Raw genomic sequence first — 23,834 nt, forward strand, 5'->3', positions numbered from 1 at the left:
GTTCAATGGTGGGCTACACCCACCCGCAACTAAGATTGAAGAACAACAAGTTGGCTGGTCCCCTTCCCCAATTCCCCAACACTGTTCCCCTCCCCCAATTCCCCAATAAAATCTTAAAAAACCCCAAAACCTCAAAACAAAAACCAGGCAACTTAATTTGATAGTTATAAAATGGAAATTTAAAATTGCTTGCATTATCAGTAACATTGATGTTAGTATAGTTTTACATGCTGATCTTTACCAGTTTGAAATAGTGAATTAAACGTTGAATGATCTGTACTAATCGTAAAGAAATGCTCCATGAACTATTAAATGTTACTGGAATATATAAACAGCCATAGCAGTGACAGCACACCCTGTCTAGTTTTTCTTCAAAATAAAAATTGCATTTTTCTGATTAAAAAACACATGTTAATTATAAAAAACATACAACCAAAGAAAATTGTAAATGAATTAAGCCATCCTATTGGGTTCTTGGAAAAGTCATGACGCATTTTTGCAATGAAAAACACAGAAAAATATACGTCATGACTTTTCCGACAACCCAATAAATTCCACTACCACTTTTTTTGTAATATTTTAAAGATTTTGTGTCCATGAATATACACATACATATTGTAGTTTACCTACTCGTTTTTTTTTTTTTAGCCGAGCCATCCTGCCACCTGTTGGCAGCTCAGCAGCCGCTCAGCTTGGGCCAGGAATCGAACTGCTGTTGCTCAGAGCTCACACTCTTGAGCGAGCTTTTAACTAACTGAGCCAGTCGGCCGGCCCTTAGTTTACCTACTCTTAGTCAGAGTAGGTAGGCAGTATTTTCTTTGCTTAGTGCCCTGATAGAAAATTGACTAGGGATTCCAAATACCACATTTCATTAAATCTAAGGTGCCACTGATTTTAAAGCTTACCACTATTTTTTCTTTTTTTTTAAGCTGAGCCATCCTGCCACCTGTTGGCGGTTCAGTGGCTGCTCAGCTCAGGCCGGGAATCGAACCGTTGTTGCTCAGAGCTCAAGCTCTTGAGCGAGCTCTTAACCAACTGAGCCTTACCACTATTTTTTGTACTGCTACTAAAGAAGACACTGTCAGTTATAGTTGTAAGTTGTGATCAGTTGTAATATGTCGATATCAGAGGTATTAAAATGTGAATGTGCATCTTAGAGCAATGAAATGTAGTACTATCTATATATTCAATGACCTTTTCTATCCCTAAAACTCTGAAAAATGAAACAATTGATAGGTATGCAAATGTATTTCTCTATTGTGAGTTCAATTTTGTAGTAATTTTTTACTAGAATCATTTTTAAAAAATGATGAAGCCTCAGGAGGAACAGTTGTCAGACAAGTAAAATTTTTTTGTGGGAATATTTTTGTGTGGGCCTTAAGCAAAGGGAAAATTAGGCTGATTTTTGAGTTATGAATTATTATCTCCATGTACATTTGCGAACAATGAGGTGCAGAGGGATGAAATGACTTGCCTAAGATCGTACAGGTCTTTGATTTAAATCCAGGCTTTCACTCTGTGCAGAACTCAAGAGTCTTATTTGGAAGAACCTTCAGCTGACTTGGATCCTCTAATATGGGCTTCCTGTTGTTGCTTCATTCTCTACTAGTCAGAAGTTTTGCATGCAAACAAAATTTATTTTGCCAATTATGGAATTTTCCCCTCAGTCACAGTTAAGGTTCATAAAGCTGTAACTTACAACCTTGATCTTAGAAGTTGCTTGATTAGTAGCTTGATTAGGTTATCTGTTTATTAATAATATATTAAGGATGCAAATTTTTGTAATTTGTAAGAAGGTGGCTATTTGAGTGAGCTTGTTAAAGAAAAATATAGAAAACATTGCAGTAGTTTCTTAAAATGTCTCTTGTAAGAAGAGGTCAGTAGCTTTCACTCTGACCTTTTTCTCTGTGTTTAGCCAGTTGCTTTGAGGTATGCTTTTCCCTCCAGAACAGTTAAAGTTAAATGTAAGTGTACCACTTTGATGTTGACACTAGATAATCTAAAGCTTATCTTCTGTAAATCTATCTGTGTCTATTTATAGTATATAAATCTAGTGAAGTGATTTATGACTTTCTCCTACTTATTGAATTAAGATCATAGACATGGGTGGCGGAAATAATTTGTTTAGTTTAAATTGTCAGGAACGGGGATGTATACTATCTGGTATAAGAAAACTTGAACAGAACTAGGGTCAAAAGTACACTTTCTAGCCCTTTCTGGTGGATTTTCACTTTGATGTAGTCCTTGCCAGGAAACTGAGGTTTTTACATAAGCACTCTGATTTTTAGAACATAAAGGTGGTGTTCTAGTTTGCTCCTGTGAAACCACAAATTTTGTAACAAATTAAGGAAACTGATCAGTTTACTCAGCAAACACATATTGATCATCTGTTGTATGGAAGGTACTATCTTTGGTCACGAAAAGTGGTTCTATTGAACATGTTTATTTTATTAGATCCTGGTCCCAAACCAGACATGGAATGAAAAGCATAAAGATAGGATACAATAACTTCTGAAGGTTTGAAGATGGTGTACTTGAAACTACCAGAATTAAATATCAGTACTAACTCTTCAATCTTTTCTAGTACTGCATTGTGCTAAGTGGTATCTTTGGTTTCATTAGAGCAGTGCTATAGAACTTTCTGTGATGATAGAAATATTCTGTATTTGTGCTGTTTAATACAGAGCCACTAGCCACATATGGCTGTTGAGTATTTGAAATATGTCTTGTGCAACAGAGGAGCTGAATTTTAAATTTTATTTAATTTTAAGTAATTATCACATGTGCTTAGTGGCTACTGTATTGGATAGTACAGGATTAGATGATCTGTAAAGGCCCTGCTTCATCGGGATATTTTTTAAACTTATAATAGCTTTTTTTTTGATACCTGAACCTAATAAAAAAGTAATAGCTATTTTTTAAAAAGCAATATGTTCTTTTAAAAGAACTCATAAAATACAGTGAAATAAATTCATTTATTATCTGGGCATATATCCTTCCAGACTTCTTTCTGCATGTCATTTTAGAAAATCAAATATCTGCCATTTTTCATCTGAGGTGCAGTCTACCTCTAAAAGTGTATGATTCCAATATGCTCACTTTTGTTGATATTTGATCAGGATACAGGAACACATTTAAAGGGCAAAGGATGATTGAGATTATGTCGTCAAGAGAAAACATGATTGAGTGTGGTGGACTTGTGGCCTAGCTGGATGTAGAGGGAATTACTTTTTCCCAATAACTCAATTCTAGGGTCCTGAAAGAATGATCTGAAGTTCACTGCAAAAAGCAAGCTGCATAGTGCAATGCCACTAAATGCCAAGCCCAGACTTTCTACCTCACGAATACTCCTAGTCCTGCCCTCTTGGGTCCCCAGCCTTGGTGATTGGCCTCTCTGCATCCTCTCCTTAGGGTGTCATCCTGTTTGTTCTAGCAGTTCTTTTGCCAACTCCTTCATTATGTGTTTTCACACAGCTTTCTCTCCTCGTTTCCTGTACCAAGCTGCAGGTCTTGTTGCTACCTAGAGGTTTTCAAAATTCCTAGTGATAGACACATAGGAATAAGCACAGTTCCTTTCCATTTCCCTTTTCATTTTTTCACCTGGACTCAAGAAAGGCAGACAAAACAGAAACACAGGTGCTAAGGATATGTATTTGTAGACCCAAATGGCTTCTTTGGGAATTTTATGTTAGTTGACAGTGACACTTTGAGTTAAGGATAGCTTGGGCTCTCTGGCTGGGAGGAGTGAGGACATGGGCTGGTTGGTAGAGAGGAAGGAAGAGCAGCCCAGGACTGGAGAGGGGAACTCCCCTCTTCCGTGCTAGTCCCATCATCGCAAGATGAGGCACATAAGAGTCACTCAGCATTGTAACGAAGCAGGGATACAGTGGGAAGCTCGTTCTACACAGGAAGAGAGGGAGGGAGAGAAATTCTGCTCGACGGGTAATTGATCCGTGGATGCCATTTGTATATAATTGGGGCACTTACTACCTGTATTCTAGCACAGTGGACTGCAATATTTTTCTTTTTATATATATATTTATTTTTATTTCTATTTATTTATTTTTTTATTGGGGAATTGGGGGGAAGGGAACAGTGCTGGGGAATTGGGGAAGGGGAATAGACAAGTTGCTGTCCTTTTGTTCTTCAGTCTAGTTGTGGAGGACGCTGCTTCACTGGCCCAAGTTGGCACCATCATTGCGCTCTTCCCGGGCGAGGCAGATCAGTCGCCGGCTTCTGGACGGCCGCCCACTGCTGGCCGCTCACGCTGGCTGCTGGCTACACACGGTAGCCCATGGCAACCCACTGCCACAGGGGCTGCAGCCTACGCCGTCACCAGCGACTCACGGCAGCCCAGCTCCAGGTTGAGCTGTTGTTCAGCATCTCAGCTGTGGAGGGCAGTGTCACTGGCCCTCATATGTGGGATCTGAACCGGGGCCGTCTGGCATTCCAAGCCAGTTCTTAACCATCGCGCCACTCGGCCGGTCCCGCAATATTTTTCTTAAATGAATATTAGCCTCCGTTTAAAGGATGGCTATGTTTCCGTAAAAAAAGCGCCAGAAGAGATTTTATTTAAGCTAAAAACCTTAGGGCAAACAGGAATATGGAGATTTGGATGCTAGTGGAACAGTAGTTTCTTGAATGCTTGGAGTTCTGTCGTCTCTTACCCTATCACTCTAGCCTTTGTATCACAGGGGTTCTTTTGTGTCACCATACTTTTCAGTTCTCAGATCTTGACTCCTTTCCTCTGTAAAAGAGGGTCAGTTGGAATTGGATTGTAATACCAAATTTCTACAGAAGATGTCACTATTTAGCTTGATTTACAGTATAAATCACTTAGTATGAGTCACTTATCGAAAGCTTCAGCTTTTGTACAATTTTTTTTGCTGTTAATCAGTTTTCTGTATTTGAAACTATGGGTTTTAAGTTAATTAAAATAAACGGTGTGCATAATTTCCTTAAGATGAGAAGTAGTATTCAGGATTTTTTTAATATCAAAAGTCATACTTACATCTTAGGTTTAGTTGCTACACTGAACAGTATTGGCCCATTTGTGTTTTTAAAAAATAACACTCCATGAAAAAGGACATGTATAGAAGCATATGACAAAAATAGAAGTATATAACAGTAAAAAGTTTTGTCATCCCCGTTCTCACTACTCAGAGGTAATTGCTATTATAAACTTTTTAAAAATGCGGAACAAAAGTGGTTTCGTAGGCAATATATTGCTCTACTACTTGGTGTTTTTAATTATCTTTGTTCCATCTCAGTGTGGATACATTATAAGGTTCTTTTCTGTAGCTGCATGATATTACTTTGTGTGGATGGACTTAACTTATATAGTTCCCTGTCAATAGACATGTTGGTTGTTTCTAATATTTCTTTTTCATAAACAGTTGATACAGTGAATGTCCTTGTATGTACTTTTGCATGGTTTGAGTGTTTTTGTAGCATCGATTCCCAGAAGTGGGATTGCTGGGGCAAATTGCATGAATATTTACAATTTTAACAATTTTAATAGGTTTAAATCCTATATTACTTTCAAAAGAGGTTTTACCAGTGTAAATTGGAATTCTCACCAACAAGCATGCTTGTTTTCTCTCACTTTTGCCAACATATATCATCAGGCTTAAGTTTTGCCAGTGTGAATGAGTGAGCAGTAGAATCACATTGTTATAATATTTGTTTCTCAACTAAGTATTTTATATGTTATGGTCTTCTCTTTTGTGAATTGTCTATTTATCTTTGTTCTCTGTTTTCCTATTGGCTTCTTATTGTTGAAGCCCCATGTATAATGGGCATATTTGTTACAGATCTTTTCTTTCAGTTTGGGTTCGTGTCATGCCTCAGTTTTTACCCTTTCTAGGAATGTGAAAATATTCTGTTTCTTCCATTCTGCTGCTTATGGCTTTATTTTTTACATTTAGATTTTTATCCATCTGGAATTTATTTTTGTGTACGCTGTGAGGTAGGGATCATACTTTATATTTTTCCCAAGTACATAACTAGTTGATCAGACATTTTTTGAATAATTAATCTTCTCCTTACTGACTTGAAATACCATCTTTATCATATACTAAATCCTCATATATTTCTGGGTCTGTTTCTGTGCTCTATTTTGTTATTTGATCTCTTTGTCTATCACTGTGCTGCTACAGCACTATTGTAATTGCTGTAGCTTTGAGATGGTTTGCTCTCTGGTAGGGCAAGTCTAAGCTCTTTGGTTCACCTGCGTTTTCACTCCAGTTTTTTGTCTTGAATCCAGTACAGACAAATTTTGATCATTATCACCACCAACTAGAGTGTGTGTGGAGCTTTCCCCTTTGAAACTCCTATAGGGGTTTCTAATGGATTCTCTGGTATCAGAAAACTGGGAACCTAAGAGGTATGCCTTAAAGGACTACTGATCAGACCTGCTTTCCCAGACTCTTCTGAAGATGGCCTGGGCCTGGGCTAGACTTTTCAGGGAAATATCTTTGGGGTTGAGTGTGATATAGACCAGACCCTACAACTTGCTTGACTCATAGGAATGGTCCAGGGCCAGAACCAGACACCGGTCATGCTAATAACTTCCCTCATGGTTCAGAAATTACTGTGACTGAAGATGGGTGACTGCTCTAATACTGCCAGCTTGAAAATGGATACACCCTATTTTTACGACTCTTAAAAGCATCAAATCAGTAATGCCAATTAGGACATTTTAATGTTTACTAATCTGTAGTTGAAAATTACGTAGTCATTCATATCTAGAAACATAGTTCTTATAATTTATATCACTTAGAATATCATAATACTGTGACATTAGATAGCTAACTTAAATCTTCTAGTTCCTATTTGATAATATGAAATGTGTACGTGTACCCACAATGAGATATATATATTGTATATGTATAATATATATATATATTTTTTACCAGAATGACCAGTCAACAGGGGACATAAAAGTGATTGGTGGAGATGATCTCTCAACTTTAACTGGAAAGGTATGTATCTTGAAGGGGAAGAAAAGAGCCCTTCATACCAAGAGTCAATTAGTAACACTGTGCTGTCAATCAGTCACTAAGAGGCAGTTTACATAGTTATTTATGCACCTAAACAAGGATTATTTAACTCTTGGAAGCAATGTGGGTTAGATATCTTTCTGTAGGTTGTATAGCAAAGAGTCAGCAGAATCCAACATTAAACTTAAAAGTCCAAGTACCGCTGTCTGTCGCTGTGGAGATCTAATTTGGGATATACAGAGGGTGCCAAAAAAATGTATACCATTTTTAGAAAGGAAAATTGTATTAAAATTGTAATACTCAATATATATGGATAACAAAAGATGAATACAGCTCACATTTGACTTCTGCAATGACAAGAGGTGCTCAGAGTGGTTACCATCAGTGTCCAGACACTTCTGATTATGGCGAACTACTGCTTGAGCAGCGTTGACCAAAGTGTCCACTTGTATACCTTTTTTGGCACCCCCGATACGTATAGATAGATAGATAGATATTTGTATTTGTATATAAAAAGACAACCTTCTTTTTAAAAATAGACTCACACATAGTTTCTTAAAAGATAGAGAAGCAGTATAATATAGTGGCTGGAAGTGTGGGTGCTGGAGCTGAACAGCTTTGATTCAAGGTCTGGCTCAGTACTTCCTAACTATGTGACCTTGGGCAGGTTATTTAACCTCTCTGTCTCCCATATGTAAAGTGGGGATGGTAATGGCAGCCACCTCATGGAGTTCAGAGGATTAAGTGAAATAATGCACATAGAGTTTTTATAGCAGTTTATGATAGTTAGAACACAAACTAAAAACATACTATTATTTTAAGAAATCTCAAAAAGAGGTTTTAATTTTAATTAAGATTTATTGGGGTGACAATTGTTAGTAAAGTTACATAGGTTTAAGGTGTACAATTCTGTAATACATCATCTATATATCACATTGTGTGCTCACCACCCAGAGTCAGTTCTCCTTCCATCTCCATGTATTTGATCCCTCTTACCCTCATCTACCACCCCCCTCCAAAGCGTTTTTTAAATACATCAAAATTCTTCCAGTATAGACAATTGGCTGAACCAATAAAGATATGAAGATATTTGAATGTTATTCTTCTGGCACAATGAAAATATTTTTGAATGAACAACAGTAAAGGATAGGATGCTACATTTTTTAAGCTGCCAGTTATTTTTTTTACATAGAGACTTTGCAAAATATAAAGGCATAATCTCATAAAAGTATCACAACAGTTCCGTGAGGTAGATACTATTATCCCCATTTTACAGATCAGGAGAGTAAGACTCAGCAAGATTAAAGGACTTGTCCAAAGTCACATTGCCCGTAAGTGGTAGAGCTTGAGTTTGAATGTAGGTCTGCCAGGCTCCAAAGCTCTTTTCTTTGTCTGGCTTTTACATATAATGTTTACAGCTTACCTGACTGAGTATCTGTAAGGAAACTTCAATATACAGCACTCATGTCAAATTATGTGGCATTTGTGTCAAATTCTGTGGTCATGCCAATCTAATGGCCACCTCCACTTCTTTGGAAAACTTCAAAGGAGAAATGATCATCTATTGATTCTTTCCCCTCCCTGTCCATCCTGTATACCATTGCCAGACCTGATCTTCCCTTTCAGCATGCTTTGCCCCTATTTAGAAGTCATCTGAAACCCTTTCTCCTCCAGTCAGCTTTTAGTGCTGGGAGGGGCCTAGCCTTCACCTTCTGTGGTTTTATATGACCTTGCCTTTCCCACCTAATGGCTCTGTCCCACTATGCAGATCTGTGATCTTAAAAGGTCTCTGTTTCTAAAATAACTTTCTTTTTATGATAGTCACAGGAAAGCACATTTATTGTGGAAAAAAAAGACACAAATTGGATGAAGTTATGTTTTTGAGCACACCTCGTACGTACGTACGTACATACGTATCCCCACCCTTTTGCAGTCAGTGGATGAGAATGTGGGCTTTGGACCCTGCAAACACCTCATCAAATCTTATTTGGCTGTTTTTGTGACTTTAGGCAAGTTGTTGATTGACCTCTGAGCCTCATTTTTTTTCTTTTATTAAGGATGTAGCTATTTCACATAAAATAATTTCTCAGTAATGGTAGCAGGGGTGGCCAGTTAGCTCAGTTCATTAGAGCACAGTGCTCATAACACCAAGGTTTCTGGTTTGCATGGGCCACTGAGTTGCACCCTCCAGAACTATGAATGAAACAACTACTTGACTTGGAGCTGATGGGTCCTGGAAAACACACTGTTCCCCAATAAAATAAAATTAAAAAAAAATAATGGTAGCAGTTCTAATTTTATTTTTAAAACAGTAATAAGATCATACTCTAGATACTAGAATTTTATATTGGACAGATATTTAATGTCTCTGGACTTTGATTTGTATAAACTGTCTCATACAACTAAAAGTCTATAATTATGACTTAATCAAGATTATACAGCTACTTAGTATTAGAGCCATGACTAGAATCCAGTTACTCTGTCTCATAATTCAGTACTGTTTTCAAACTATAATTCCATCCCGTGGTGCAAATCGCTGCATCAGCGAGCCACAGTTACTGATGGGAAAATGTTATCCTTCAGATGTGCTAGCTAGGGTAGAGAAAATGTTGAAAAAGAACCACATAGTAGGCCGTGAAACAATTATTGGCTTGTTAATTGATTACATTCATTTTTTCCTAAAGATTTAGACTGGATCAAATATATGGCGATGGAAAGAGAACTGACTCTGGGTGGTGAACACACAATGTGATATATAGATGATGTGCTACAGAATTGTACACCTGAAACCTATGTACCTTTACTAACGATTGTCTCTCCAATAAACTTTAATAAAAAAAGGAGAAAAATGGAAAAAAAAGGGAAAAAAAAGATTTAGACTGCAGTATCTTTTGAAAGAGACAAATTAGTTGTGATATGAAGAGAGGAGTAAATTAAATAGGAACTGTGGTAGTAATATGTATATTGTAAAATACATGTAAAATTATAATCTATACAAAGTGAGGTTTTTAAAAAGTTTTAATATTTCTTTCTTGCAACCCAGTGGATCTTCTGTGCCTTACTTTCCGAACTACTGACTTAGAAGAATACATACAACGTTAAAATTCTGATGCTATAGGTACAGAGAAATAAGAACTACAAATAAACAGTATAGCATGGATCTTTTTGTCACAATGATTAAAACCAGTATGTGAAAGGCTACCTTATTCCTACAACTAGCACAAGAATAGATAGGACTTTTCTCTGTCGTGGAGGTAATCGTTAAATGGTATTTGCTGTAAGGGTTCTTCCAGCTATAAAATTCTGAGAAGTAGAAATTGGGGTGAGGGTTTATGGTAGGAGGAAGCAAAGATTGATATCTTTCTTTAGTTCAGTCCAAGAATATGAACACATCCAGAAAATGCTTCAGTTTCAGCCTAATGAGAAATTGGGTTTTGAACTGGATTCCATAAGGTAAGTCAAATGCATGATTTTGGAGTTATTGTCCAAATTATAGTTCTTAAAATTTAGAGTTGGAAGACACATTAGACTAGTTCAAGTCCTTCATTTTACACGTGGAAAACTGAGGCTCGGAGAAATTTCATGACTTGCCCAAGTTTAGACCTCCTTTTAAGTAATAAAACTCTTTTTTAAATGAGTTTATAGGTCAAATTTTATTTTTATTTTTATTTTTAAAAATTTCATTGCAGTGAAAATGTTATATATTAAAGAGTTCCAAATCCCAACAGATGGCCCACTTGTTTAAATCAAGGTTTGATATAGTAAAGTATCTTAAAACAAAAATTCCTTAGTGTTTGTTATGGTGTGATTTGAGATATAATTAGAAACATTATCTGTTTCTTTGTACTGATTTTCATTTCTCTTTTTCTCCTAGAATGTCTTGATTGTTGAAGTAAGTTCTACATAGTTTTAATATAGTGTTTATGATTTTCTAACTTAATATGCACAGTCATAAAGGTAAGCTAGGAAAAGTAATTCTTCTTCATCAATTTTAATGGTGGGTTTGTGTAATAAGGGAGTGAGATAGTTTTTTGGGGGGGGTCAAAAATAGCTTGTAATTTATTTTATTGGATAATGGAAAAATTTGGTATATTTCTTACCCCTCTCTTTTTTGTCTTGAAATTATTTTCTTTCTTTTAAAGTTGATGTATATTATTCCCATGTGTATTTTTTATACTTCTATTGCACTTATATATCCATGTACAAAATATATTCTGTGATTTTAAAATTTGTATAGTGCCACACTATACATATTCTCTCTTGCAACTTGTTATTTTCACTTAAAATTGGTTTAGAGATTATTCGTGTTGACACATATAGAGTTAGTTAAAATGCGACATAGCATTACAATGTAAGAATCAACCAGTTTATTGCCCTGCAAATAGGGAGTTTGCTTTCAATTTTCCCTTCTACAACAGGGCTGCTAAGAGCATCCCTTTCATGTCCTTGCATGCAAATGTGTGAGTTCCTTCTAGACACAGGCACTTAGAAGTAGAATAAATGGGTTGTAGAATTTGTACGTTTTCAATTTTACTATTATTACCAAATTACTTATCAAAGTAGTTGGATGTATGCTTTATACTCCCACTAATGGACTGAGTTCTCATTCTTTTATGTTAAACGGTTTAAGGTTTAAGAGCAACAGTAACCCCCAATTTTTTAAGGGTTTTTAGAAACCAGCTTTTAGATTAAAAAATCAATAACACTCTTTTCAAAGGGTTTGTGTGCATGAATATCCCTGGGAATGAGTTGCTTTCTTAAACTGTAGATTCAGTCATTCCATTTTAGATTGATTTGTTTTGTCTGGGGTAATGCTACCTAACCAATTCCCACAAACTTAACCGCTTAAAACAATACCCATTTATTATCTCAGTTTCCTTGGGTCGGGAGCCCAAGTAGAGGTTAGCTGTGTCCTCTACTTCAGGTCTCATCTTGCTAAATCAAGGCTGGGACTCCTGTCTCACCTGTGGCTTATGGTCCTCTTTCAAGTACATTCAGGTTGTGAGAATTTGGTTCCTGTGGTTGCAGGACTGAGGGCCCTGTTTTCTTGCTGGCTGCTGGCCAGAGGCTGCCATCAGCTCCTAAAGGCCATTCTCATGTCCTAGCACATGGGCCTCTACATGGCAGCTGACTTCTTCAAAACCAGCAGGAGAATCCCTCTCCAGTCTGGTACCACTACCGTGTACAACATAACCTAATCACAGGAGTGACCATCCCATCGTTTTTGCAGTTTCCTCTTCACACTCAGCTGGAGGGGACTATTCCTGATGTGTACACCAGGGGGCGGGAGTGTCTGGGAGGCATCAGAATTCTGTCCACCGTTGCCCAGAAATCTGCATTTTTCACAGACCTGCAGCCCCGATGTTTCTGATGACTCACAGACCCCACTTTGTGGAGCAGAGTATTTTCATTAAAGAGCATTAAGATTATGGTTTTAGATATATTTTCCCAATTAGAGATGAGTTTGTTTTGAATAATGTCCTACTTTTGACTAAATAACTAAGATTAACTTTCATGTAGAGACATTTTATATAGTCGAACCTTATTAATTTGGAGACTTTTAAGATGGTATAAAACAGGGTCTCTCGAGTTGTGGTCTGTTAACTACCTGCATCTGAGAGTTGCAGCGGGACAGCATCCCAATCTTCAATTTACAAAAAAATCTAAAATACCTTTTGTAATGAAGGGCAGCCTCATAAGTCTCTGATAAGCATGCAAGTACACACTTGCATATATATATATATTTAAATTAGTTGTCATTGACCCCTTGGTGCCTACAAAATCCAGTCCTGAGGACTGGCATTCCTACTGCCTGCTGAGAGCTAGATTCACAGTTTCTAGAATATCTAGTGTTTGAATTGTGGTGAGAATTATGGCACTGAAAAGAAAATGGCAATATTCCAGTTATACGTGGGGTGTGAGTATTTTGTGTTTATGTAATGACTGAAGTTAAAGCTATGATGGTTTTATTTACCATTTAAATATCTTTTCTTTTTTAAAAGGATATAATTGACACTGGTAAAACAATGCAAACCTTGCTTTCCCTGGTCAAGCAGCATAATCCAAAGATGGTCAAGGTTGCAAGGTATGTATGTGTGTGTGTGTGTGTGTGTGTGTGTGTGAGAGAGAGAGAGAGAGAGAGAGAGAGAAACATTTTGTCATAGGATAATTTCTTCATTTGAAATAGGATTGAGTAATTACTTTTTTTTGTTTGAATTTTTATGAGTTTGTTTGAGCCGAAACTAACAACATATGCTGAGGAGCAAGATCTCAAATGCTCTCAGTAATTGCTTCTTTGTAAGGGTAAATGTTCTTAGTGGTCATTTTATCTTCAAAAAGTCATGTAATCTCAAGTAAGACTCAGTAGTATCCTTTGTAAATAATTTTGCATTTCTCTGATGACTGATATGATCTTGAGATTCTTTTCATCTGCTTATTGAACATTTGTATATCTTCTCTGGAGTGGTTACCCACTTAAAATATTGAAATTGCTTCCAAAATGAGTTACAATCATGCCTTACAGATGGAGCTTTATTAAACATTCAGATCTATAGGCGTATGAGGTGCCGAGTTCCCCTGAACTCTTAGTATAACTTCCACTGAGTTTGATGATACCTTTTCTGGAGTGTTGCTGCGTGAGTGTGGGTAGAGAAACGGGTTTTGCTGTGAGTGTTTTTTTTTTCTTTCTAAATAGAAATTGAGCCCAAGCATATCCTCTGTCTTAAGTACTGGAAGAGAATCATGAGGGACTTGAATAGATGATCGCTTGGAGGCTAAGGCTTAGGCCAGTGGTTCTCAACTTCGGCCACACGTTGGAATTACCTGGGAGTTTAAAAAACAACAACAACAAAAACCTATGTCTGTGTCCCTGATATCATTGGTCAGGGGTGTGGCCTCGGTATCTGAGGTTTTTTTTTTCAGAGTTCTCAAGTTGATTCTAATGTGCAGCTAAAGTTGAGAATCACTTTAGGTCCTTCTCAGCTCTTTAAAAATATTTATCTAGGAAGGTATGAAATCATAAGTTTTATTGGGACTGCCTTTAACATATATAAAGGCTTTCAAAGCATCATCCACAGCTTTTTTAATGGCTAAAAAATTTCAGCAGGCAGCGCCTGAGTTACAAAATTAGCTTTTGTTAGAGTTGACTCATCCTACCTGTAGTTTTTGCTCTCAAAAATAAATACTAGCTCCTTTAGCAGTTAGTTACTTTTTAGCCTAAAGTTCCTCTTTGTAAACCAAGTGTTGAAAGCCTTGAAAGGTGATGCTCACCTCTCCCACACCCTCTGTGGCTTAGGGATTGTGTTTCCAGGGATTCTGGACTGAGAGCCCTTATCTTTTCTTTGCTCATTGGGACTCCCCACCCATTCATCCTCCTGATTAACTGTCCTTCGATGGGTGCGTGGGTAGTCAGGGTGCAGCTCTCAGAACAGTCCACCGTGTTCCAGGTAGAGATCAATCAAGGGCCTTGTCTGTAGCGTGAACTCCTCACTGCCCCTGCCCAGTGATCCCTGTGATTGATTTATTTAGCTCTCCATTTCACTGCCTTTTGTTTGGGTATGTTAAAACTGACCATAGTATACTAAATGCAGATGCAACCCTGTTTTGGATCACTGATGTTCTCTTTTGTAATGACCTGTAGTGTCTCTGTATATATATCATATGTCACATTTTGTAATTAACAGTTTGCTGGTAAAAAGGACCCCTCGAAGTGTTGGATATAGACCAGACTGTAAGTAAATTACTTTTTGTCAATTATTTAACCATCTTTAATCTAAACAACTTTTATATGAAATGGCTTAGAGTTATTTTGGAGAGTATTTGTAGAGAAGGCACATTTGCAAGTATTTGATTTAAAAGTGATGTTTTCTGTATCTAAATGATGAATTATGATTCTTTTTAGTTGTTGGATTTGAAATTCCAGACAAGTTCGTTGTAGGATATGCCCTTGACTATAATGAATACTTCAGGGATTTGAATGTAAGTAAAGCTTCTTTTTCTCACTCTCATTTTTCAGAACACATAAAAATTTACGAAAGAGAAGAATTGTTTTCTTTTTCCAGCACCTCATAATTTGAACAGACTGATGGTTCCCTTTAGTCACATAAAGCTGTAGTCAAGTACAGACGTCCTTAGAGCTGGAACTTGGCCAGGCTAGGGTGACACTTCTTGCTGGCTGAAACAGTTGGGCAGCTTTAATATACACTAACTGTCCTATTATTACTTCAGACGATAGATGTGGTCCTAAGTAAGAAATAAATGAACTAGTTGAAGTCTTTTAATTCACTCTCCTTCAAATACCTGCCTCCTACTCTGGAGGTGGGAGTCCTGAGAATGCATTTATGACCATGGGTGAGGAAGATTAGGAAAACTGCACAAACCTTTATTTGTTTAGTAAAAAACCCTGCAGCATAATACTATTTATATAAGATATGCAAAGTGCTGTTCTTGCCTTTCTCAGAATACACTTTTCTAATATGATTTTCTGGATTTTTATTTTTTAGCATGTTTGTGTTATTAGTGAAACTGGAAAAGCAAAATACAAAGCCTGAGATGAGAGCTCAACTTGAGTTTGGAAACACTTGGAGTTCCATTGAAGTCACCAGTAAAGTTACCAAACGTTCTAGTTCTGTGGCCAGCTGCTTAATAAGATTTTATTGCATGTATCTTCTAAGAATTTTATCTGTTTTGTATTTTAGAAATGTCAGTTGCTGCATTCCTGAACTCTTTATTTGCACTATGAACTTATAGACGATCAGTTCCCTTTAGGTGGATTGTTGTTTGACTTGTGAATGAAAAAAAATCTCTTAAACCACACCACTACTGAATGAAATATTGAAATTGTATCTCTAAGAAACATTTAAAGAGAAGATATATTAGTTTTTTAATTGGTATTTTAATTTTTATATATTCAGGAAAGAACAGAAGTGATTAAATATTGTTAATTATACCACTATGTGTTTAGAAAAGTAAGAAGCAGTCAGTTTTCATATCAATAACAGCTAAGAGATAGTGTTAGGTTAGATAAACCATATGTTCTGGAATTATTTTTAGCAGTATTTCAGTATTATTAACTACATTTTCCTGCTTGTTCAGTTTATTTCTGGTGAATCTTTGTTAACAGTTCATTTTAAATGCAATTCAATAAATTCCAAATACTTTACCACTTTTTGAATTCTTCAGTGTAAAAATCCTTAGAATAAAGGCTGTCTCTTTAAAAGAAACTATGCATACTTATCATTTCTCTACAAATTAACCTAGGGTAGTTTTCTTTTCGTTACCTTTTCCTTGTCTATTAAGTTTTAGTAGCTAGTTTAATTCTAATCCTTACCCAGCACGGCGAATAATGATTATTTAGTAGAGTGGGTTAGTGGAGCTAGGGAAATTTTTACCTACTTCGGAGACATTAAATTTTGGACACATGATATACTTTATTACATTTTACCGTGCTAAAATAACATAGCTTTCTCTTGGGCTTCTGTTGGAAATTGTCGAGATTGCTGTCTCATCTGCATCACAACAGTTTGTTTCCAGACATGCACTGTTACTTTCTTTGTGTAGATAATACTTTATTGACTGAAAAACAACCACAACAAAACCTTTTGTTTTCTGAGAGCAGGAAGAAAAGTTTTAAATGAGAAAAAACTCTTTAACTGCTTCTCTGCACCAGGTAAGGAGTGGACTAGCAAACCTTGTGAGCCTCTAGCTCTATTTATGCCTTAAAAAGTTTGCTGTAATTCCCAGCAGCAAAGTAGGGAACTTTAAAATAATAATTTGTTACAGTCCTACAACTTCCTAGTTTACAAAACTCTTTCACTGTCATTGTCTCATTTGATCTTCATAACGTGCTGTGAGGTTGAGGTACGTGTCAGTTACCACATGTGAGTGTAGAATCCGAGATAACTCCTCATTCCTCTCCCCCCTACCTGTCACCTCCCTGAGGTCTCCCCGGCTACCACCCTGCCTCCCACTGCTCAGCCTCCTTACCCCTCTTTTCAGTTGCACTTGCCACCTTCTATTAGGTTAAACAATATGAAATGCCCATTTTTGTAGGTACGAATAGTTGGCTATTGGCAATTTTGAGTGGCGTAACCTAATGCCATGCTGTATCATGTACATTTATAGTTATTGCTCACTGTCTCCCCCTCCACATCTTAGAATGTAAGCTCCGTAAGGAGGACAAGAATTTCCATCTGTCTTGTTCACTGATGTGTGTTTCCCTAGCGCCTCAAAGATAGTAGGAGCCCAGATTGTTGTTGAATGAATGAATAGCTAAGAGCTCTGGGTTAGACTGTCCTGACCTTTGCTTATTAGCTATGTGACACCAAGTGATTTAACTTTGGAACTAGTTTACTCAACTGCCTAATGGGGATAACACTGTCTCCTTCACAGGCTTATTGTAAGATTTAATTAGATGTGATAGCACAGGTAAAATAGGTCAGTGACCTGGGACATACCAAATGCTCCATAAACATTAATTGCTGCTAAAACCAGAATTTTTTGAGAAGTTCGGTGCATGGCTAGTAAGTGGCAGGGATTTAACCCAAAATCTGTCTGATTCTTGCTATAATATGAAGAAACTGAACTGTTTCCCCTTCTGATTCACGAAAACTCTTAGTTTATGGTTAAGTAATGTTTTACTTTTTGGCAAACTCTGAAAGAAACCCAGCTAACAGCCAGGAAGGAATCTCCTGGGGCTCATGCACTTTTCTCATAAGAACTCTCCTCAGACCTACCTTACCCTGCTTTTGAGACATACACTTCTAATAATTTTATTTGTTTCACCAATTTTCAACAGGCATAGTCCATTTATAAGATGGGGGAAGGGAGATACTGACAGGAGCAGCAGTGATTTTCAAAATAACAGCCTGTCAAGGTAGAGAAAAAGTACAAGAAAAAAGCTATAGCCTCCTGGGGCCATTTAGTGATTTAGGAGCAAATGGCCATGAATGTCACACCTCAGTAATCCCTAAGGGTTGCACTTTCATTGCAACCCTGTATAATAAGGTGTGTGATTTTAGGAGATAGGAAAGTATGGAATCTGTTTTAGGAATATGACCATCCAAGGGAATGTTGGTGCTTAAAGAGGAGGTGAGCTTTAGTGACTTGGAAAATTCATAAGTGTTGAACCCGTCATGTGTTCCTAAACTGTGAATGGTCAGAGTATTATATGTGTATCATACCTGTAAATATAGGTAGGTTCCCATTTTAATTCCATGTATAAAATATTTATGGATAATCTGGGTTATCATTCTAATTCATTAGCTTAGAAAGTTAATCAGTTGATATCCTTCCCTACATTCCAGATTCTAGAAATGCACTGAGCACCCTGTGTGTGCCAGGTACTGGGAAAGACAGGCAAGGTTCTTGGGTTCATGAAGATTTCATTGTAGTTAGGCAAATGGACAGTAAACAAGATAATTTCAAATAGTGGCAGACTGAAGCATGCTGGGGATTGGGGGACGAGTAGGCACCATATGTTAGATAAGGTGTTTAGGGAAGGTCTTGGTTGATCTTTGAGTGGATAGGAAACCAGCCACATGAAGAGCTAGGAGTAGAGAGTTTCTTGCAGCAGGAATAGCAAATGCAAAGGTGCTGAGATGGTGACAGTTAATCTAAAGATAAAAGGCATTTCAAAGTGAGAGGCAAAGAACATTTATTTGAGATCAAAGAGTAGCTATTTGGGAAGCAGTGATTCAGGCAGAAGCCCAAGTAATGTTCCAATTAGGAGACAAAGGCAAGGGGTATTTATGAGAAGGGGAAGGGGAATGATTCCATCAACAGAAGGCAGGCATTTCTATAGGTACAGACAACATAAACATAGGGATGTTAATTAATTCTAAACAATGTTTTTAATTTTCAGTCTGGTAGTCATCTGTCTTGTATCTGCTTTCTTGTTATCTTTGCAAACAGTTCTTTGGGACACGGGTTTGCTTTAGGTTCAGTCCAAAGCTTATTTTGCCCTGTTTTAACATTCCAGAGATTTGAGGCATAAGATGTGCAAGGCAGTTCCTCTGGGCCGGCAGCCCTGGCTCCATTTTAAAGTGGCTCCGTTTGTTATTTTCTGTCCTGACAAACCACCTGAGGTGTTGGAGGGAGAGAAGGAAAGGCAATGTGTCTGTGATTCAGGAGAGTGCTAGGACCGAAGACTGTAGAGGAAGGCCAGGGCCCGACGATGGACAACTTGGTAGACTGTGGCAAGCGGTATGGAATTTCTGCGTTCCAGCGGGAAGGCATTGAGGGTTTTTAAGTAGGGAGTGAAAAGATTTGATTTGCATTTTTAAAAGGCACAAGAACCTCTTAAGAGCTGTTCTACACGTAGGTACATGGGCTCCAGGAATAAAATTGGCAATGCCACTAATAACCACTATTGAATTCGTTTAATGTGTCAGATGCTGTGCTAAGTGCTTTATGTACATTCATTTATTCACATCACATTTAATGGAAGAGACCATCCCAGAGGTTCCATTGCCAAGACAGTGGAGGGCAGGTTGCCATGGACAAATTGGCGAGCATTTGTTTTCTGGAAGACTGTGGTAGCCTTCCACCTGATCTCTGTCATTAGCCCCCATCTCCTGACTGACACAGATCACTTTAGGATCTCTCAAAGTGATCCTAACAAAAATGTTAGTCAGATTGAGTCATTCTTTGGCTCAAATCCTTCCCGTGGCTCCCCATTTGGGAGTGAGAGCCAAAGTCCTTACAATGGCTGGTAACCGACTCTTCCCACCTCTCCGCTCCCAGCACCCTGGCTGCCGCTGTGTCACAAGCCCCGGAATCACTCCCCTTCTGTGTCTGCCACCACCTTCACTGGAGCTGCCCGAGCCTCTCAGCTGCTCCCCCTGCCTCTGCTCTTGCCCCGTTCCCGTTCAGCCCCCACACTGCAGTTAGGGTCCTCTCTGTTTACTCTTTTTAAAAAAATGATCTTTGAAAAGTGTGTTTCAGATTATATCACATGCCTGCTTAACACTTGAACAGTCAAGCTCTCCTTTGGCCCATGTATAAACTGCCCATTTTTCAAACTTCATGTACCCTTCCCTGCCTTGCTCACTTCACTTCACCCATGCTACTGTTGTTTCCATTCCTTGAGCCTGCCAATCCCCCCTTGCCCTGGTGGCCTCTGTAACTGCTGTCCCTTCTGCCTATCACTCGAATCCCCGGGCGAACCTGGCCGGCTCACGTATCACCGTGGTGAACCCTTCCCGGTCTCCCTGTCTAACCTCCTCAAAGCCACTCAACCTACATTACCTCTGTGATAGTTTCCTCAGTGGCCTTAGCACTGTCCAGTAGTCCAGCAGTCCCTAAGTGGCTGCTATGACAGCTACTCGGTGGGTCTTGCCACTCTGCCATCGATTCGGCTGGGAAGGAAACAGAAAGCCCAAGTGAATACACATGGTTTATTACTTAGCATAAGCAGGATCATGATGTCAGTCCCACAGAATGACACCAAACCAGAGAGGACATGACACAAGCGGTGGGTTGCTTTGTGGGGGAAGAGCTGGCTCCATGCTCCAGCTAAATGCTTCTGTAGCCTGCAGCTCTACTCTTTTTTTTTTTAAATTGGGGAACAGTGTGTTTTTCCAGGTCCCATCAGCTCTAAGTCAAGTCGTTGTTTCAATCTAGTTACGGAGGGCGCACCTCAGTGGCCCATGTGGGGATCGAACCGGCAACCTTGGTGTTATGAGCACTGCGCTCTAACCACCTGACCTAACTGGCTGCCTCTGTAGCTGTACTCTGAAGTGCGGAGGCAAGGTTGAAAGTTCCATGCCTTACCAGAAACAGGGAGGTGGTTGAGAAACTGCCTCATAGCGGCCTCCACAAGATCAGGAGGTGGGTAACAAACGGCTTTGGGACAGCTCCTCACAAGGCTGCTCACCTTACCATGTTCTTGGGAGGGTCACAGGGAGTTCCTGTGAGACTTGGGTCAGGCTGCAGTTGACCTTGTCTGCGTGGCCTATGTGGAGATGTCCACGGCAGAGCTGTTCCCTTATAAGCACCTGCCAAATGAATCTTTTCCTTGGTTTCTCTACTTATTGTCTGTCTCCTCCAGTAGGCCATCAGGTCCATGAAAGCAGGACCTTGCCAGTGTTGTTCGCTGCTAGATCCTCAGCACCTAAAAGAGTACTTGGCAAATTATAATGCTCAATAAATATTCATTGGATAAATGATAGAAAGTTAAAAAGCAAATAAAATATTTTAAAATTATATCTGAATACCTACAATTAGAAGCACAACTTACATTCTTCAGGTCGAACAAAGAAACCCCTCTTTATTCATATTAGCTAATGTTTATTGAATTCTTACCATATGCAGGGGAACTGTACTAAGCATTTTGAATCCTTATGCTGACCCCAGTGAGGCGTTGATGTTTTGTTTGTTTGCTTTTTAATCATCCGAATTTTAACGTATGAGGAAATGCAGGCCGGGAGAGGTTGCATAATTTGCCCAGGATCACTCAGCTAGAAGTGGCAAGTGAAGAATTTGAACCCAGAAAATCTTATTCCAGAGCCTGCCCACTTAGTTCATTGCAACTTAACCTTTAGTGTTCAGCTCTTGTGTGGATACTAATGCGCTGAGGACATAGAGGAAAATATGAAGCTCATTGAAGGTAATAATTCCGAATGACTTGTACATTAAACAGCTCTTCGAGGTCACAGCTGATCTTTAAGAATGTAAACTGTCTTCCTCTGGCATCAGGAAGCATTTTCAAAGATAATTACAAAGTTCCTCCAATGTGATCTTCGCATTTTTCTGCTGGCTTATTTTACGATTCCATCGGCAGCTTCAGACAAAAATAACTTCCTGGCATGAAGGATTGTGTGTACTCTTTGCCATTTTTAAATGTGAATTTTATAGATACTTCAAACCACTTGAAAGAGTAACGATTTTTTAATGGTGTTTCATTATTATTTGTAACTTCAAGCATTAACTGATAAAAACTGCTAAATTAAGTTTCAAGTTTTCTCTGTACACAATATGGGTGTACTTCATAATGAGCTCCCTCATTATTATTCATGACTCAAGTGATGTTCAAACTTGGTAGCTTTTCAGTAGAACTTCCTTTCCTAACCTTTTTCCCATTCCTTTCATTATGAGAGTGCTTGAGAACTCTGAACATACAGTTTCCGTTATATTGCACATGGCTTCCTCTGAAACACTTGCCCCGCATCTTCCCACAGCTCTGGTGCCCTCTTGTCATGACCCCATGCTTTTACAAGCACTTCCCTATTTCCTGGCCCTGCAAGACATTACAGAGTCACCTTGTTTTTCCCTGCCCTGATCCGTAAACAGCCATTACGCCAAGGAGCCCTGATTCCTTTACTGAAGAATAGTATTAGAAACCAGGATCTGGGAGTTAGGTGTGCTTATTATTGGGGTGTCCTTGCTTCTAGTTCCTCCCAGTGGGCAGACATAGGCAATATATAATCAAGCATTCTAACCCATACACATATGCACACATCTATATTTCTGTATCTGTCTATACATATGCTAATAAACATACTGATTTTCCACTGTCATCCACACCACAGGATTCTCACTAGCCTTCCCCATTTCTTCATTTTTTAACTTCGTCTTTGACATAAATGTGGTTCTAGTCACTTATTTGTTCAACCTTAGTATCATAAAATATTACATTTGCCTGTAACACATTTGCTAAATAGAGTCTAGTATTTGTGGACAGATGTTTTTGTTGTAAGCCTTAATACTTACTTATTTTCTTCTCCATCTCTTTCAGTGTGGCTCTGTTATTCATCTGTAATGCATTTTGATTCTTTTGTTAGTGTTCGTATTCTATTTAGGCCCCTGGCTCCCATATCCTAGTTGTAATTAATTAGTTATTATGGTGGAACATACCAAGAGTTAGAACTCTATAAAAAGGTCTACTCTGAGATATTTTGTTCCCTCCCCATTCCCACTCTCCTGTTCCCACTACCCCTACTTTCCACTCCTCTTCCCACTCGTCCTATGAGTGTCATCTTCTTTGTTTTTTTTTTCTTAAAATATTTTACTGGGGAAGGGGAACAGTGTTGTTTTTCCAGGACCAATCAGCTCCAAGTCAAGTACTTGTTCCAATCTAGTTGTGGAGGGTGCAGCTCAGTCAAGTCGAGTAGTTGTTTTCATTCTAGTCGTGGAGGGCGCAGCTCAGCGCCAAGTCCATTTGCCATTTTCAATCCAGTTGGGGGGGGGCACAGTCCACCATCCCATGCGGGAGTTGAACCGGCAACCTTGTTGTTCAGAGCACATGCTCTAACCAACTGAGATAACCAGCCACCCAAATCTTACTTGTTTTTAATGGCAGTTCCATCTTTACCGAGTGCGTTCTACAGATAGTCATTTTGCTCCATTCCGAGTTCACAGCAACCTCTTGAGGTAGGTACTGTTACTACTCCCATTTTCTTACATGAGGGAGCTGAGCCCCCGAATGCATCAGAGCTTGTCCAGGGTGACATATCTGGAAGATAACCAGTATTCAAACCGGGCTCTGTCTGATGCCAGAGCCAGTGTTCAAACCACCCCTTTCTTAAAATTGTCTGCTTCCTCCTCAGTCTGGGTCTTCCTGAAGCTCGGCATTTCTGAAGTCATCTTCTGAATACATTCTGTTAGCTGTTGGGACCCTTGTTCTAGTTACCCAGGTGTTGTTAAACAAGGCCCACAAGGGGCCACCTGGCCTTTGGTTGGGACCTGGGGGAAGACATCACTTTCAGTCGATTCCACCCTCCCCATTATCAAATATACTTAAATGTGTTACTTGTAAATTTGAAGACACAACAGGTTTTTTTTAAGTTTTTATTGGGGAATTGGGGGAGGGGAACAGTGTTGGGGAATTGGGGAAGG

At 38.6% G+C, this 23,834-nt stretch overlaps 1 protein-coding gene across 1 annotated transcript in view; it reads left to right on the forward strand.

Annotated features, from left to right (window-relative positions):
* HPRT1 (hypoxanthine phosphoribosyltransferase 1) overlaps nucleotides 1-16,222 on the forward strand; it is a 44,127-nt gene extending 27,905 nt beyond the window's left edge. The window contains exons 4-9 of the mRNA XM_019661260.1: nucleotides 6,918-6,983; nucleotides 10,876-10,893; nucleotides 13,004-13,086; nucleotides 14,684-14,730; nucleotides 14,902-14,978; nucleotides 15,503-16,222. Of these exons, the coding sequence (XP_019516805.1) occupies nucleotides 6,918-6,983; nucleotides 10,876-10,893; nucleotides 13,004-13,086; nucleotides 14,684-14,730; nucleotides 14,902-14,978; nucleotides 15,503-15,550 (339 nt within the window). The 3' untranslated portion in view covers nucleotides 15,551-16,222. The remainder of the gene's footprint in view (nucleotides 1-6,917; nucleotides 6,984-10,875; nucleotides 10,894-13,003; nucleotides 13,087-14,683; nucleotides 14,731-14,901; nucleotides 14,979-15,502) is intronic.
* The last annotated feature ends 7,612 nt before the right edge of the window (nucleotides 16,223-23,834 follow it).

This window comes from Hipposideros armiger, unplaced genomic scaffold (assembly GCF_001890085.2).
Source record: "Hipposideros armiger isolate ML-2016 unplaced genomic scaffold, ASM189008v1 scaffold_341, whole genome shotgun sequence".
Lineage (NCBI taxonomy): Eukaryota > Metazoa > Chordata > Mammalia > Chiroptera > Hipposideridae > Hipposideros > Hipposideros armiger.